This window comes from Neltuma alba, unplaced genomic scaffold (assembly GCF_004799145.2).
Source record: "Neltuma alba isolate B1F8T4 unplaced genomic scaffold, ASM479914v2 tig00011398_pilon, whole genome shotgun sequence".
NCBI lineage: Eukaryota > Viridiplantae > Streptophyta > Magnoliopsida > Fabales > Fabaceae > Neltuma > Neltuma alba.
The window spans coordinates 512,491-530,105 of NW_021636087.1; the positions used below are offsets into that span (position 1 = coordinate 512,491).

The 17,615-nt window shown below is 33.9% G+C and overlaps 1 protein-coding gene across 1 annotated transcript; it reads right to left on the reverse strand.

Moving 5' to 3' along the window:
• Positions 1–6,220: 6,220 nt before the first annotated feature.
• On the reverse strand, positions 6,221–15,040 carry LOC114712892 (phospholipase D delta-like). Its single transcript, XM_028897452.1, has 11 exons — positions 14,114–15,040; positions 13,549–13,665; positions 13,080–13,274; positions 12,530–12,532; positions 10,699–10,974; positions 10,540–10,608; positions 10,010–10,157; positions 8,836–8,984; positions 8,206–8,379; positions 7,719–7,916; positions 6,221–6,967 (listed from the first exon to the last, which is right to left on the reverse strand). The coding sequence occupies exons 1-11, from the start codon at positions 15,038–15,040 to the stop codon at positions 6,674–6,676; spliced, it is 2,550 nt and encodes an 849-aa protein (XP_028753285.1). The 3' UTR covers positions 6,221–6,673.
• Positions 15,041–17,615: the final 2,575 nt, after the last annotated feature.

The window sequence follows — 17,615 nt, forward strand, 5'->3', positions numbered from 1 at the left end:
ATAATTTCAAAAGTTAATACAGTTTTCTTGAAAGCTGGCTACAAAATAAAAAAATGAAAAGTAAAGGAAAGATATTTTCTTATGAAAATAAAGAATTTAAACTTAATTACTTTTAAAAGATTTCAGCAATCTTCTTATATTATCTTATTTATAGAAAATCTATTTTTTAAAATTCAAATCACTAACTGATTTTGCAAATCACTCCACATGAAAATTCAAAGAATAGGATCGAGAGAATAACAACATAAGAAGAGAGAAAGCAAAGAGAGAAAAGGAGGAGGAGGAAGAAGGAAGCACCATGAAAGGCAAGCAAGAAGAAGAAGGAAGCAGCAGCAGGAAAAGGACATGGATGAAGCATTTAAAGGACTGTTTGAATTTTATATATATATTACCTCTCATGATATTTAATTCTCTTCTTTCAATAATAACACGACAACATCGTCTACCCAGGTAATTAATTCCTTATTAACTTCACACGCACACAAATAAATATGGAATGTGCAGAAGAACTATATTGTTTCTGCATAACGACACACACATATATTGATATGTATAACCATCTTTAATTTTTGAAGCATAAAGAAGTTCATAGAAGAAGAAGAAGAAGGAAGCATCAACAATAATGATGAGAGAAGCCTAATCAGCAGCAGCAGATGGTCAGAAATTGGAGATGATGTCTTTGGTTTGATTCTACTACGTTTATGTCTGCCTGATTTCCTTCGAACCCAAGTTGTCTGTTCAGGTTGGCGATCCATTGTTGCTAGGTCCATCGCTAACCAGTGTTGTCCACCATTACCAGAACTACCACTTGTGTTTCTTCAAACAAATGACTCCAGAAAATACTTTTCATTCTTCAACCTGTCCACAAAAACTGTCTTACGTTGTCCTGGGCCTTCACAACTTGGTTGCTGCTGTGGAACCATACAAGGTTGGTTGATCATGGTTGATGATCAAGCTTCTAATGATTGAGCGGGTAATTGTATCGGAGGCATCTTTTTCTTCAACCTTAACAAAAGCTAGGATTTTGATGCCATCAAGGCTACAATGTGAAGGTACGGTTGCAAAAATTGTGGCATCAACAAAACCTAGTGACCCGAATTGTGTTGTGGCATGTCTCTTTGACGATGCTAATATGCTTGCACTTAGTGGCATTTCTGATGAATCATGGACTTTGATTAAAGGATCTCATCAAAAAGAAAACATCATCTTCAAGGACATAGAGATTCTTGATGGGAAACTGTATGCTTTGAACCACCCAAAGTTTGATACTCCTCCGGTCCTTATTATAAGACCCAATTTGACTTTTTATTTGGTCCTAATTATAAGACCCAATCCATTTTGTCTCTTATATTTATGCATTTTTTTCCAAGATAATCCTTCTAATAATGATAGTTTTAGCCAATATACTTAATTAGCAAGGATATTTTAGGAATGACAACACTTATTTATTATAAATAACCAATTTAACTTACTTCCTTAATCTCCTCAAATAAGTCAATTGGGTCTTATAATTAGGACCGGAGGAGTACTATATTAGTCTGTGATCTGCAAAATAAACCCATAGAGCCAAAACTCTTGGCAGCTGAGAATCCTTTAGCAGAAGTTGATGATTTGGTTGATCAATCTGATATTGTTGATCCAACTAGGTATTTAGCCATTGATGCTTCATCTGGAGAGTTATTGCTTATTTATCTGTTTGAAGAGTTATTAATATCAACTGGTCTTTTTCCGACCTTTATAGGAAGTAGAGTGTTCAAGTTCAACTTTACGACAGGTAGGGAAGAAGGTGAGTGGATTGAGGTTAGCGATTTGGGAAATCGAATGTTGTTTGTTGGAGGATTCAGGAGTTTAGTGGTATCAAATGTTGGTCTTCATGGTTCTCAAGATTTGATTGAAGACAATTGTATATATTTTACAAGGAAGATTCACATAAAGGGAATATTTAAGCAAAGGAAGTTCATGAGCATTGGGAGGTACAGTGAATCTGATAAAAAGATGGATTATTATACAAGTAAAAGCTTGATCCCAAGTAATGTGTTTTCTTCAGTTTGGTTCATACCAAGTTTTTGGTAACTCTGATTTGGTTAGGGAGTGTTATTTTTACGTCGTAGAAATCTTTTGTATAAGAGGCAATATCATTTATTTACGTAATGGTTTTATTTTTTTTATTATTATTGTTATTAATATTATGTACTTGAAAATTTTAATTGAATTTTAAAGTTGAGCCCTTGAATTTGAAAATTTCTATAGTTAAGTATCCATCATACATAGCATGATGAGATTTAACTGTGTGGAGAATTTTGGGAGGAACAGATCTAATTCCAGTTGGTAAGAGGAATCTTAAACTAATAAAAGTTAGGAGATACATATATATATTATCACATTTTTTATCATGCATATATGACCTTATATATATGTGTGCATATGCATGCTTGCTATTAGCTGTATAAAAATTTTAGAAAAATAGTTAAATCAAGCTTCGTATATCACACATCACACTTGATTATGCGTATTATTTTTGAAATATTAGCAATTAATAACATTTAATTATAAACCCAGTGACATTAAAAAAAAATTAGGATGCATGATCATGTGTGATTAAAGGACTTGACATGCTTTCCTTTGTATGAAAAAAAAAAAAAGGACTTGACATAAGAAATATAAGGAATTTGACTTATCGCACATATAATCATAATGAATTGGACAGAATTAACATTTTCGAAATTGATATTTTTCACATGAGCAATTTTTGGGATGAGTTATGCCAATTATAGTAGAATGCATTATGTTTGCTAAGTACTTATACAGAATTTTCGCCTCATAATTAAATCTCTTTGAAATAAATCTATAATACTAGATTCATTCTTGTACGGATTCAATTTTGAATGAAAATCAATTTCACTCAAAACAAAAACAAAATGAAGAATAGTAGTATATAGGAACTATCTTTCAAGATTTTGCAAATCTCTTTATTAATATGACTTATAATTCTGCAAATTGATCTGTGAATTCAAATTTGATTTAGTAATAATTTTGGGTCAAAATCGTTTTAAAATTAATTTCTGGCCAAAAGTATCAAAAAAAATAATTTCAAAGTTTAATATCTTTTTCTTGAAAGCTATCTACAAAAATTTAAAAATAAATTAAAGCAAAAAAACTGTATTTTTTAATATGGCGTTGATCATCAAAATAAAGAATCTAAAACTGTTTTTTTTTTAAAAAAAAAAGAAGATTTTAGTAATCTTCTTAATCTTATCTTATAATTTGTTTCTTAAAATTCAAATTTTGCAAACCGCTACTTCGTCGTTAAAATTCAAAGAATAGGATCTAGAGAAATTATATAAGGAGAGAAGTTAAAGCAGGACAGAAGGAAGAAGAAAAAGAAGGCACAATATGAAAGGCAACCCAGAACAAGAAGGAAACAACAGTACAAGGACATGGACGAGGCATTTAGAGGGCTGTTGGAATTTTATATACATATTGCCTCCCTTAATTGCTTCTCTTCTTTCAAATTCAACACCCAGGTAATTAATTAATTACTTGTTAACTTCATAATACAACTTGTATAATCTATAAGAACTATATCGTTTAATTTCACACACACACACGAATATTTCAATGTGACAATGTTTTTTTAATTTTGAAGCACAAAGAACTTGAAAGATGATGAGGGAAGCAGCAGCAAATGGTCAGAAATTGGAGATGATGTCTTTGGTTTGATTCTACAACGTTTGTGTGTCACCGATTACCTTCGGACCGAAGTTGTCTGCATAAATTGGCGAAACACTGTTGTTAGATCCATGGCTAAGAAATTTTGTCCACCATTACCTGATAAACTACCACTTCTTTTTCTTCATCATGCAGAAAATAATCACTCCAACAAACACTTTCCAATCTTCAGCCTCCCCACAAAAGAACACTTTTCAGTGTTCAACCTCTCCACAAAAAGTGTCTCCCCTTGTTATTCTGGAATATTATCTTTAGGATTCTCTGATTGCTGCGGCACAGTGCAAGGTTGGTTGATCATGATTGATCGTTGGAGTTCTGGAACCATCTTTTTCTTCAACCCCTTAACAGAAACTAGGGTTTTGATGAAATCAAGATTACAATGTGATCACAGGATTGGAAAAATTGTGGCATCAGCAAAACCTAGTGACCCAGATTGTGTTGTGGTGTGTCACTTTGCGGATGCTAATATGATTGCACTCTGTGGGATTTCTGATGATTCATGGACTTTGATCAAAGGATCTGTACAGGAAAACATCATCTTCATGGAAATAGAGATTCTTGATGGGAAATTGTATGCTTTGAACTGCCAAAATTTCGACTCTCTGATTGTTTTTGATCTGCAAAATAAACCTCTAAAGCCTAAACTTTTAGCAGTTACGAATCCTCCATCAACAATAAGAGCTTCATTAGGTGATGCTAGGGTTGGATCTTTTAGGTTTCTAGCCATTGATGATTCATCTGGAGAGTTATTGCTTATTGATATGTTTTACAACTCAACATTATATGGCTGCTACTATTCATGGGAGACTAATGACAATCTCTTTGTACCTAAGTTTGTGGGAAGTAGAGTGTACAAGTTGAGCATGAAGGGTAGTAGTAGTGGTAGTGAAGAAGAAGCTGAATGGATTAGGGTTAAGGATTTGGGGAATCGAATGTTGTTTGTTGGAAAACGAAAGAGTTTAGTGGTGGCGTCAAACGTTGGTGGTGGTGTTCATGGTTATGGCCCTCGACATTTAAGGAAAGACAATTGTATCTATTTTACATTCCAGGTTCCAAATAGGAATGGAAAATCACAACATCGGAAGGGCATTAGGGTTGGGAGGTATTGTGAGTCTGATAAGAAGACAGATCATTATATATGCAAACCATTGATGTCAGATATGTTGGTTTCTTCAATTTGGTTCATACCGAGTCTTTGGTAATTCTAACATATACTCACCCTTTTTGTAGTGTAATTTACATTACAAAACGAGTCTTATATTAAAAACCGGAAGAGCATATTAAGATATTACTAGAGCTTGGGCTTTCCAAGTGAGGACTTTTTACTGGAGCTTTGATAGTTTGTTTCAAATTTACGTTGGTATGCCAAAATCAAATCAATTAAGTAGAAATCTTTTGTGTAAGAGACAATATTATTTATTCATTTATTCACTCTTCTAATATTTTGGCTTTTTGTTATTAATATCCTACTTGAAAATTTGTAGTTATTAGTATATCTGCATAGCATGATGAGATTTAATTGTGAGGAATGTTTTCCATTTGGCCTATGGTTCAGTCATTTTCTTCATGTATAATTCATTTGGACGAAGCATTTAGAGGATTGTTTTGATTTATATATCTCAGTAGTATCGTAAGTCGGCCACAACACCTTCTAATCACGCAAATTACTTTTTGACTTCAAAATATACGCCTTGATCCATAATCTCAGAGTGTGTGTATAGAATCTTTATAGGTATTACTCCTCCCGTCTTTAATATAAGACCCAATTGTTGAATTGATTTTGATCCTAAATATAAGACCTATTTCTCATATTTATGAATTTTCTCTAAATGACCCCAATAGATACTCTCTCAACCATAATCAAGTAGAAGAGAAAGAGAGGATATTAAGAAAGATGATTACGGTATTTTAGGAAAAATGTGTCACATTTCTTATAATTAACTAACTTACTTAACTTCTTTAATCTAATCAAATTAGTTAAATGAGTCTTATATTAAGGACCGGAAAAGTATATTGTTTTTTCCACATACATAGACAGCTAAGAATCTTTAGTGAACTTGGTATCTAACCATGACTTGATAATGATTAACACAGCATTTTTTCAAACATGTATATATCCTGAGTTTGGTCTGATTCAATATAGAATGAACTTATAATCATGAAGTTTACTCAATCATATAGATTATAGCTTCGTAAGCCTAGCCCATTAGCAATTTCAAATTTAATCGGGTTCAATAATATTTTTGGTATTACTATCACGCATATAATCATACTGAATTTGATAGAATTATTTGATCAGGCTGTATTGTATACACAAGATTTTCGCCTCATAATTAAATCTCTTTGAATTAAATCTGTAATACTAGAAACAAAAAATTTATACTTAACTGTACTTGGAATCAAAGAAGCCAGCTCGAAAGAATTACTCATCTGGTCCTATAAGGGTCTTGTATTTAGAACCGGAGCAATAAATCTGTCATGAGAGTTCTTTTTTCGTTCACAACATTATTTTTTTTTCATCTTTATTATTTCCCCTTTCTCTCCCCTCTTGATATTCAATATACAGAATAAGGGGACATTCCCAATTTTGCACACATTATACATTTCTGAACTCAGCACTTCAAAAGTCACTTGGCTTTTCATTGCCAGTAACATCTTATGGACTCAATCCTTGGAAGCCACAATGGATCTGTAAAATCTGCTATATATCCACGTCCTCTAATCCTTTGAGTTTAGGCCCCACCCCTCCCCACATGTCATATTTGGGATAATGATCAAGCAAATTGGATTTCCTAAAGTGATTTTAGGGGAGTGATAGACAAGTTATAATAATGGGTTTCACTTTTGTGGGACAGAAAGTGAAATATACTGTTATGTATCTATCTCTCTTTTCACTTTAGTAAACTTCAGAGTCCTTGCATTTTAAAGTGATTTGTGCTCATGATCACGTGGTTAGTTGATCAGGAAGAGAGTTGGGGGATCCAAGAATTTTACCACCAACATCAGGAAAGGTCTCATGATCTGGAAGTGCAGTGACCGTCCCGTCTGCACTGATTTGAACTGGATACTGCATCAAGTGTCCCCACATGATCCCTGCATCGTCGGACACATATGCAGACCAGTTCCTTTTGGCAACATTGTTGACATATCTCACACATTGCAGGCTCTCTGGTTCATCAAGAGTATCTTCAACACTACCCAGATGCTCAGCCCACAATGACATTCGGTAACCATACACCTACATCAACATAAACTTTGTTGGACTTACAAAGGAAGAAAATACTCCTAAATTTAGTATGCAGAATGGAATGGAATTGGGGGGGGGGGATGACTTTTTAGATGAGAAATGTCTTATCTATCCCTGAATAAAAAAATAATAAATATATAGCTATTGTTAGGTAATGATAGTTTGCATGTATTCAGGTATGAAGAGAAGGATAAGTCCCCCAAGATTTTATATGTTTGATTGAGTGAGGATGTGCTGTCAAGTTTTTTATCTATCAATTTGGACCCCCGGTCATTTTTACGACGGGTGTTCATTGGTACGGTATTGTCCCCCATATTAAAACAAGGAAAACAAAACAACAATGCTGTTCAATCCCGTCGGTACCAAGAGATTGTACAAACTTAGATCCTTTACAATCAAGTAACCATGCATTCCGCGTAACAATGACATAAAGGGGTGAGAATAAGGCTGATTTCCATTCTTTACATTCATATCTTCTATTCTCCATCTCTCTAACGGTATTATTTGTGACCAACTGTGACTAGAAAGCGTCTAGATTCATACATGTTTAACATTAGCAACACTTAATAGAACGCTAACAAACAGCATTGATTAAATTGAAAATTAAACTACAAACAAATTTTTAAAAATTTTTATATAGGACTAGAAGAGTAATTTACCTTAAAATTAACATGAACAATTTTGCCAATATTGCTACTGTGGCACAAACCACCCCATAGGAAGAGAGCTCGGGAATTCTAACCTGGCCATGTGGGCGAGCCTTCTTTGCTTTCTTTGTGTATTTTGGTTGATAAGCACCCATTGCGATTTCTGTATCCCTTGAACCATCCAAAGATCTCTCGTTAATATTTGCAGATCCAATGAGGACGTACTCATCATCAATTATCATTCCTTTGGCATGAACATAGATCATAAACCGTCTGAATTTTTTCACCGATGTCTGCTTAAGGAAAGGGGATTTTAGTAATCAGCAATACACAAAGAAAAACCAACACAAAATAGCAATGCTAGCTTCAGTCTTTCTAAAGATCAGATTGCCAGTCAACAAAGAGATCAATTTCTCGACTGCAGCTACTAGCAATTTATAAGTGAATACATAAACGCAAAAGCAACAACCTTTTCAGGCAAACTTAGATATGCATCAACAGCTTGATCTTGGTGCTAAATTCAGTAATCGTAACTGCATATGATGCAGATACTTTCATAATAATTACAGTTGTGTAGCATACCAAAGTACGGTTTTCAGCTGATTGAAAATCCGGTGATGGACTTTGAGATATTTGAGGCTCACGCTTTCCGAGGCAATAAAAGTTGAGATAATCTTGTGGGTGAGAACGGTCAGCGAGACCTGCCTTTTGAAGGGCATCTGCAACAATCCTGTACATCATAGACATTGTCTGCCCCTGTAGTCATTCAAATTCCATATAGAAAGGTTGTAAGAAGTACCTAAAGTTGCACCTAGATAAATATTCATCACTTATGGACTTGTTTGTCTCCATAAACATCAAATCCAGATCAACAATCTCACTTGAGCTAAATTTTCTCCGACAGCTTGAAAAGGACAGAAAAAGAACTGTGTCAAATTTCACATATTCTTCATCCACCAAAAATCAAGATGGCAAATTCAAACATATCTTTTAATCCTTTATTAAGCTCCTGATTAGTGCTACTATACATTATATTATCCCTGATATCATCTCCACAATTACGTAAGATCCATTGATAAACCCTACTAAGGTCATGGAAGAACCAAGCTCAGTCTCAGCCAATCATGACTATCCGGCTTATAGATGTGCAAACTGGACATGTTAACTTGAAAAGTTTAGCTAATAAAAACTGCAAAAAAAAATTGGTCTGACCTGCCAGAACAAGATTTCCTGTACAGCAGCACTAGATGGAACCCCTTCTGGCCACATGGGGATTACTATATACACAGCAAAACGTTCTCTGGCACTGATCTTGCTGGCAATTTTCAAAGCCAACTCCATAGGAACCAAGTTATGTGCACCTTTGAAGCAATGCATATAAAAATTTTTAAAAAAAATGCCCTAAATATATGCTCATAACTCATAAGAACTACGGCAACATGTATGTGGAAAAATCAAATAATTAAATAAACACAAGAAAGCATAAGTATGCAGTGCCTTCAAACGCCAGCACGGAAAAGCAAATTTGTAGGCTCTGAGTAACTATAGAAAATCATGATGAAACAGGAAAAAGAACTACTACATTGATTAGCTTTTCAGAGGTCTTTTTTATGTTCAAAATTACCTATTACATTTAGAACAATAGGTTATTAGATAATCAATGCCAGATTTTACACCAGTTAAAAGCCGGTTAAATGAAAACATATTTTCTTTATGAAGGGGGAGTATCTCATGATGTAGATCAACAGATACCAACAGAATTGGCCAAGTCTAGAACATGTTCATTTTGCAGTGAACTTAGAGCAACAGATAGAAATAGAATTATCTATGTTTCAGTATAAAATAAAAGCATCCGTACATTCAGATATGGGCAATAATATCTCCATAATATGGTGCAGATATATGATGCAAATAACAGTTGGAATGAGGGGAGAAAGATTTAAGTCAAGAAGAGGAGATTTGAGAAAGAGAGAGGAGAGCAGTTTCAATAGTAATCTCAATTCTATATTCAACTCAGCGATAATTGGATAGTGCATAGTGATCCTAAATCTATCCCAAAAAGTCCCAAAGTACCAAAAACGCTTTAGTAACCCCTAATTATTTATGAAAAAGCAAATCAATACAAATTCTTCATTCATAAAAATGCTAACATTCCATGATCCTAATATTATTACTACATTTCTTCTAATGAACACACAAATACATCATAAGCTTCAATCCAAAAATGTCAATAGAGGTATCTAACAAGTTAATAGTCAATAAGAATACATTAAATGAATATCTGAGTTCAGAACAACAACATCACAAGTAAGAAAAGACAATATCACTACAGTCATTTAATGTCAATCTAAAGAACTATAGTATTGAAAAAATTCACTTCATATACCTGCAGTTTTGTAGGTAGGCCAATGAAACGAGGATCCAAGAAAATATTGATTCTCTATATATATGAAGCGTTGAGCTGATCTTATTGCATATACATAAGCAGCATGAATGCTTTTGTCAACTTTCAAATTTTTTCCGCAGATAAGATTCTGAAAACAGTCAAGATTACAGGTAGAAAATCAAGAAGGACTTCTTGGATCTGTGGAAGCACTGACAAATAAAGATAATAAATATTGGATTCATTAAATTTTTATTAGTCATTATGGTCTCCTTCTATGTTTAGAATTAGTTTCTATATATTGAAAATTTATATATGAATTCTTGGAGTTTTGATTTTCTTTAAAAAAAAATTCCTATTATTAAAATTTGGCCAATAGGGATTTTTTTTTAAAAACAATTTGCATAACCATAAGGATTAAATTAGAAATTTTTACACCATAGGACCAGATTAAAAGTTGAGTGAAAATCAAAGGACAAAAAGAATAATTTAAACAAAAAGGTAAAATTATGTTTGTGCAACCTTGTTCTCACCTGAGCCTTAGCTTCCATAGCATCCTTTGGAAAACCCTTGACAGATCCTGAATCTATGGACCGAAATACCTGTAATTAATGCTGTCTTGTAATTATAGGATTTCATAAAGGATGATATGATGCAGTTCATTGATTTCTATCACCATATTTTCTGCGCACCTGCACATTCCAAGTCTCAGGATCGTTTTCTTCAGTTACATAGACACTTGTGTCATCACCCACACCAATAGCTGGTGTGACAATCCATGATATTCGATCTAGCCTTAGTAAAGCATCATCATACCAATTTGTAACCTTGTTTAGCCTTAAGTTACGCCATTTTTTGGCTTTCCTCCATCTTTGCTCAAAATTAGTTAATATATCATATGCAGCTGGGCCCTCAACTTTGCAATGCAAGTCATGCCATGGCTCTCTTGGTCCACTAGTACAGCTGGACTGTATCATACAGAAAAACTATTTCAACATATGACTTTTACAAATTTCCATTTAAATAACATTCTTTCATTTCCGGGTTCTAATTCTTGCCTAGACATTGTCATAAATGATCAAAATGTCAGCTCATATAACAAATAATACACAAAATCACTTTATAATGCCATGTCAGTCACACAATGAAACAGAACTCTTAACTGCAAATTACTTGGATACTCAGGCCGGTCAAGTCACTACTGTTTGCAGCTAAATGGACTTTAAATTTTACGACTCTGAAGCAATGTACAAGTTAGATCAATAACCTCACTCATAAACCAGAAGACGAAAACTAGGAAAATCGAATTCTCTGATTCAATGCAAGTGGAAAATCAGCACGCTGACATGCCAAAAGACCAAAGCCGATAGTCTATATTCCTGATTTTTTTTTAATTCACATTAATTAGAATCCTTTTACCTTTTGTTGGCCCTTTTGTCTAAAAAAAGTAAACTTTCGTACTCCGATTTCGTACATAATTTGATCTATATACTGCTTTCACTCAAAAGGGGAAAAAAAAAAAAAGGTAAACTTTTTCATTTCAACAGAACTACTCAACAAAATTGGCAGAAGATTTAGGAAGCGCTACTGCATGTGTTACTTTAAATCCGCTCTCCCAGTCTCTTAATATTTGATCTTTTCACTATAGGAGTATACCTTATCATTCTCTCTTGTATCTTGTTAATATCCTATCTTCTTTGCCAAGAACCAAGTAATTCAAACAGAAAAGACAAAACACATGTCTCCCACATCTTGCACTTATATTTAACTTTTAAGAGAACTGGAGGCAGTAAAAATTGAAATTTAGGCCACTAGATGTTGCAGGTTCTAATTGCTATCAATGGTCACTTAAATCAAAAGTTTATGATCTGGAGTGAAGGACCAAAATTGATTTTCTTAAAATCGCAAGCTTGGCCATTTATCAGAAAACATTTTTGCACTTGAAGTGCGGACAAAGTGATAAATAAATCAAAGGCCCAACGTACTTTATGATGAACTGTAAGTAAACTTTAATAAAGAAAATAGGAGAATGCAAGTATCAAACTGTGAATGATGCTGGTATTCCATGGATAAAAGCTCTGGATTGCACAAAAACAGAAGCAGAAACAGGAAGGCTGCATGTGACAAGTCACAGGCCAAAGCTTCCAACAAGGGAAGGAAGGAACACAAAAGACTGAAACAGAAAATAAACTAATGAACAGAAATATAAATCCTCAACAGACAGGAAAAGTAACAACTAAAATGCAGATCAAGAGGAACTAAATTTGGAAACAAGTCGATCAACCTATTTTGGGGAACTAGCCACTAGTGATTGGCCAACGGATTCAATAGATCCCTTTAAATTTTTTAGAGATGTACAGGGTATACCTAATAAGGGCCGTCAGCATTTTATTTATTTTTTCTTATTTTAATTTTTTATCTTAAACACTCGGGACCATCCAGAAAATATGTGCAGGAGACCAAATTAGTCACAGATTTGAAGAACTAGCCATTGGAGATCATCAAACCCAGGTTTAGGTTGACAAGCTGATTACCAACACAAATACGAGACCACTTGGTAATTAGAGGTCTGTCACAATGTCAAGAGCCACTTTCAAGGAAAAAGTTTAAGCTGAGCGAAGGTCAAAGAAAATTTTTTATAATAATCTCTAAAATTCTTCAGTTATATTTCTCTCATCTATATGTTCACTCCTTTTTCCACTTTCACAAAGCTCGCCATTTTAGTTCTTCAAATTTTTTCCTGTACTACGGCAATGCTTTAGATGCTACGCAGAAAAAGATTTGTCTGCCATGTTGACCACTTTTAGGGAGGGATAGAGTGGGGACTGCACCAAGACTCAATCCATACATTTAAACTTTCTAGTCAGGTCCATATTCTAATAAATTCCTTTTTTTGTTTTTGTACAAAAGCAAAACAAATGCATGACATTTTTCTCATGACAAAAATGCATCAGTACATTCCATTTTTTAGAAACTTCCCCTGATAAATATTTGCGCTACAACACAGACATGAGATTACTGATGCATAAAGAAAAACCGTAAAAAGGAATTGTTCTTGCATCATACCACTCACCGAAAGTATAGGATTATGGAAATCATCTCTAAAGACAGTATCAAGATCAGTGAAAAGCCGGTGCTCAGGGGTATCATATCTGCCGTCACATAGATCAAGGCCACCAATAAAAGCAGTTATTTTCCTATTATTCCCAGAAGCTTGAGTGTCAAGAAGCACGCACTTCTGATGATGTGTAAAAAGAGTTCCCACAACCTGCAGCAAACAATCAAATTAAATGTGTAGTTTTTTAGTATATTAGGAGGGTTTGAACTCTAGAACTCTATCCATGCCCTAACTCACCCTAACCAACTTAGCTATCCCACTCCCTAACCGGGTGGCTTAAACAAGTATTACTTAAACAAACGAGAAAAGGAACAGTGCTACATCTCTCGTATTGGAGCAAAAACAAATGTGCAGTCTTCCAACAAATCACAACCCCAGTATTCTTGTCCTGCATAATATAAATTCGAAAGCAGGAATTACATACATGTTGCTTGAAAATACTGAGTTTATTGCTTGGATAACGTGGAGATAGCACGCAATGGACAGTGGAGTGTTTAAAGAATTTTTTGGTTGCTTCATCATGTGTCTGCATGACACCTTCCTGCAATCACAAAAACCAGTTATCACAAAGGACACCAGTTATAGATGTAAGGGGTGGTGTACTCAATACAATATTGTCAAGCACTTCCCTTCATGTTCACTAGTAAAATCAGATTTCAGAACCTTAATAGTTGAGCATATCATGATTGAAGATTGCTATAAAATTCCAGAGGATGGTCCATTATAAGTGACCCATAAAGAATGTACATGAGAACTATCTCGCATTCTGTACCCCCTCCTAATTTCTCCTTTCCTCTACTCATTCATTTCGATAATTTAAATGTTCTGAGAAAATAGGATCTAAGAATTTCAATACCTCAATGCAATATCTTAATAGTAGACAATTCAGCATAATGAAAAAAGATACCCTGAATTGATGGAAATAATCAATATGAAAACTTCTAAATAGAAATCATGTTTAATTATCTCATTGAAGTAATTAGAATTACCGTTTTTAAAAAAAAGGTGTCATGTGATGTTCTGTCGTCCCAAATCAAGATAACCACGCGGACTCCTTCTTGTGATTTGTATTTCAACAATTCTCCAAGTGAAAGCTCTCCACCAGCAGGTATCGGTTTTGTTGGTTCTCTGACGAGCTTTATAGGGTGGTAAATAGACCACCCAATGATATATATTAAATGGTGAGCTTCCAAAATGGCATGGCATATATCCTCCCAACATCTACCCTGGTTAAAGACCTTTCCCCCCTCAAGTGGAATTTCGGGTAGCATACCATTTGGTACATGTGCATCTTGATAAAGAGTCACACTCCCTCCTTTTCGGAGAGGGAAATATGTATTAGGAACACCAAAATAACTTGTCCGATTCTTGTCCCCCACGGCCAAAAACTTTAAAGAGATATGCAATTCAGGATAAGGCTTTAAGCAGTTTCCATTACCGACGATGGGAAACCAATCATTAAGAGTGTTTCCCAGCAAAATCTTCTGAACAGATATCTCCACTACTCCAATGAGTTCAGCTCCAAAAACGTCATCATCTTTCACAAGAAACACAACTTTTTGAACAGGGTGAGCAACTGGCACAACAAAATGTTCATCCCACACTGGGTTCTCACAATTAGATATGACTCTAGTTTGAACTACAGTAGCCCCTGCTAGAGAGACAGAGACATAAGGATCGCTAGTGATCATTTTATGTTTTCCAGAGTGTGTCTTGAGTCCTTTTACAAAGGGAGGTGCACAATTGTTTCCTGCAGTTAAACATTTTCTCATGGTTTCAGTATGACAATCCATATTTGGAAGATTTTTTGCTTCTATGATATGAAGATCCAAGTCCCCGTGCAAGAAAACTGATTCTTCAATGCCCTTCATTCCCTTGATTGGAGGCTTCTGGGGAAGATCACCTTTATAATCCATTTCAACCGATTGAAAGTTCAGCCAGCCAGTTGCAAGTTTCTACATTATATATTTCCTCCTCTGGTACCAAACACCAAATTCAAATATGCCTCAATCATGAATCTCTTAAAATCCATTTCCTTAACTCATATCATTTTCATGAAGTCCCGGATTTCTCTTTAGTTGTTTCTCAGATCCCAATCTCCATAAACTGATCCGATGTGACATCTGCCACTGAAACCTGGTCAGATATGCGGAAAAAGTACCCCCCCCAAAAAAAAAAAAAAAACACACACACACACACAAGAATTATATCATTCTACTAAAAAATAATTACTCTTGATGGAATTAAGACCTGAACCACAGGCATGTAAATGAATGCTCGTTAATTGAGCTACTTTTTGGCTTAAAGGATTATTAGAAAAGAAAAAGAAACCAAAACGCAACTACTATTTCATACAATGACATACAAACTGCACCTAGCTAATATACCCATTCCATGATATTGTTATAATGTTACTACCATACATACACAATCATGTCCATGTTGAAAATTCGAGAAGGGCCATTTAAACACGGAGAGAGTGCAGAAGAAAGTGTCGATGATGTACATCTTCCAAACACCATTTCGAACCAAAATAGCTGATAAATGACAATAAAGAGATTACTAATTCAGTATTATAAATATATGCATCCATTCTGAAAAGATCGACGGTGTGTGAGGTAAATGAGAAAATGGGATGGTTGAAAATAAGGTAAGAGCAACTTAGTCTCCATTTTCACTCTTACCAGGCCACATTATGTTGAAAATAGACGTGATCCAGAAGAGTATGCCTCGAGTTGTTCTTAATTCTCACCCGTCAATTCAAAAGCAAACGATGTGGGAAATTGGACAAAATAATCTTACAAACTAATTAACTTTTCATTAGCATTCAGCCATGTTCTAATTCCTCAGAGCGAATCAGTAGGAAGCAAAAACGAATTCGAAGAACTTCAAAAAAGGAAAAAGGAAGGACATAGATATATAACATGGTCCCCTGGTAACAACAGATATGATGGATGATTACCTGGTGACCAAACGCCATGACGAAGTTAATCCAGCAATAACCAGAAATGTAACGCAGGGTAGAAGGAAAAAAGAAAAGAAAAAAAAATCCGCGATGAACAAACGAAACCATTGAAGAGAGACGAGCTTTCGCGGGCCGAGAATGGCGGGAAATCTCATAGGACACGTGGAATTTATCCTTCTCTGGGTCCATGCATAAAAATCAAGTTGCAAAAAGATTCGTATAAGTACAGAAATATGTGCGTGCGTATTAAATTCCAACATTATTCTATCTCATATTCTTAATATAACGTCAAGTTGAATAATTTGAAAAAAATTTAAAAAATTACTAAATTATTTAATTATAGCATATATTACATGATACTACCTATGGTCCTTAATATAAAATTTCATTTGATTTTTATTTTAATCCTAAATATAAGACCCTAATTCACTTTGTCACTCGTATTTATTCATTTTTTCTCAAGATAGTCCTTTTAAGAATAGCAGTTCTAGCTAATAAACTTGATTAGTAAAGATATTTTTGTAAAAATAACACCATTTTATTACAAATTACTAACTTAACTTATTTTCTTAATCTATTCAAATTAGTCAACTAGCTTTTATATTTAGAATCGAAGGTAATATTTTTAAAATATTTATTTGTATCATTAGTTTATACATCAATTTATAAGTGAAACAAATTAATTTAAAAATAATAATAAATATAAATACTTTAAAATAATTTAGTAACTTTCTTAATTTTTTAAAATTAGTTAACTGCCTCTTATATTAAGAGCTGGAGGTAGTTTTAGCACCCCAAAAAAATCAAATGTTATTGCCCTACTATGTTAATTATTTTTTTATTAATTTATCAGAAATTTGTAATAGCTTTTCCAAAATACCCTTTTTCTAATAAGAGAGGAACATTAATCAAAAATAGATGTTGAGGTGTTGCAAATAGGATGAAAACAACCCGGCCATCCAACACATTTATGATCAAAGAGTAAAAGTTTACTGCTCGCTCCCGTGCAAAAAGTAAAAAAATCGTTACATATTATAAGTAATGATTTTGAAAGCCAAGTTTATTATATCAGATTTGACATTATTTTCATGTATAAGTAAAAAAATTGTGTAGTTGCTATAATTTGATTGAGTAATTTGATAATAGAAATGTTTAAAAAGAATTACAGTTAAGCTCAATACTTGAGATATCATATTTTAGGGTTTAACGATTTATCTTCATGATTTTAAGTTTTGTAATCATGAATTAAAACAAGACTAGCACTTCTCTGTTTTAAACATTGATCTATTTTTCCTAAGAATATTTTATCAAACTAGTCAATGCTTGGTTGACTCTTTTCAAAAAGAAAAAAGAACAATAGTTTCAAGGGTCAAATGTACTGAATTCAGAAGGGTTTGTAGTTAAATCTTGCTAATCCCATTCCTCCAACTTATCCTATATAGGCCCCAGGTTCCACATGAAAATTTTACTGCTAAATCCAAAAGTAATCATGTGGATTTTTTTTTTCAAAAAAAGAAAAACATAAG

What these genes read in the sequence shown, in the direction of transcription:
- LOC114712892 (XM_028897452.1), bottom strand. Translation starts at nt 15,040, where the DNA reads ATGGATTATAAAGGTGATCTTCCCCAGAAGCCTCCAATCAAGGGAATG. An exon ending in AGGAAATCTTGTTCTGGCAG is followed by an intron (nt 8,380 to 8,835) that starts GTCAGACCAATT and finishes GAATGACTACAG; the next exon opens with GGGCAGACAATGTCTATGAT. An exon ending in CAGCTGAAAACCGTACTTTG is followed by an intron (nt 7,917 to 8,205) that starts GTATGCTACACA and finishes TTCCTTAAGCAG; the next exon opens with ACATCGGTGAAAAAATTCAG.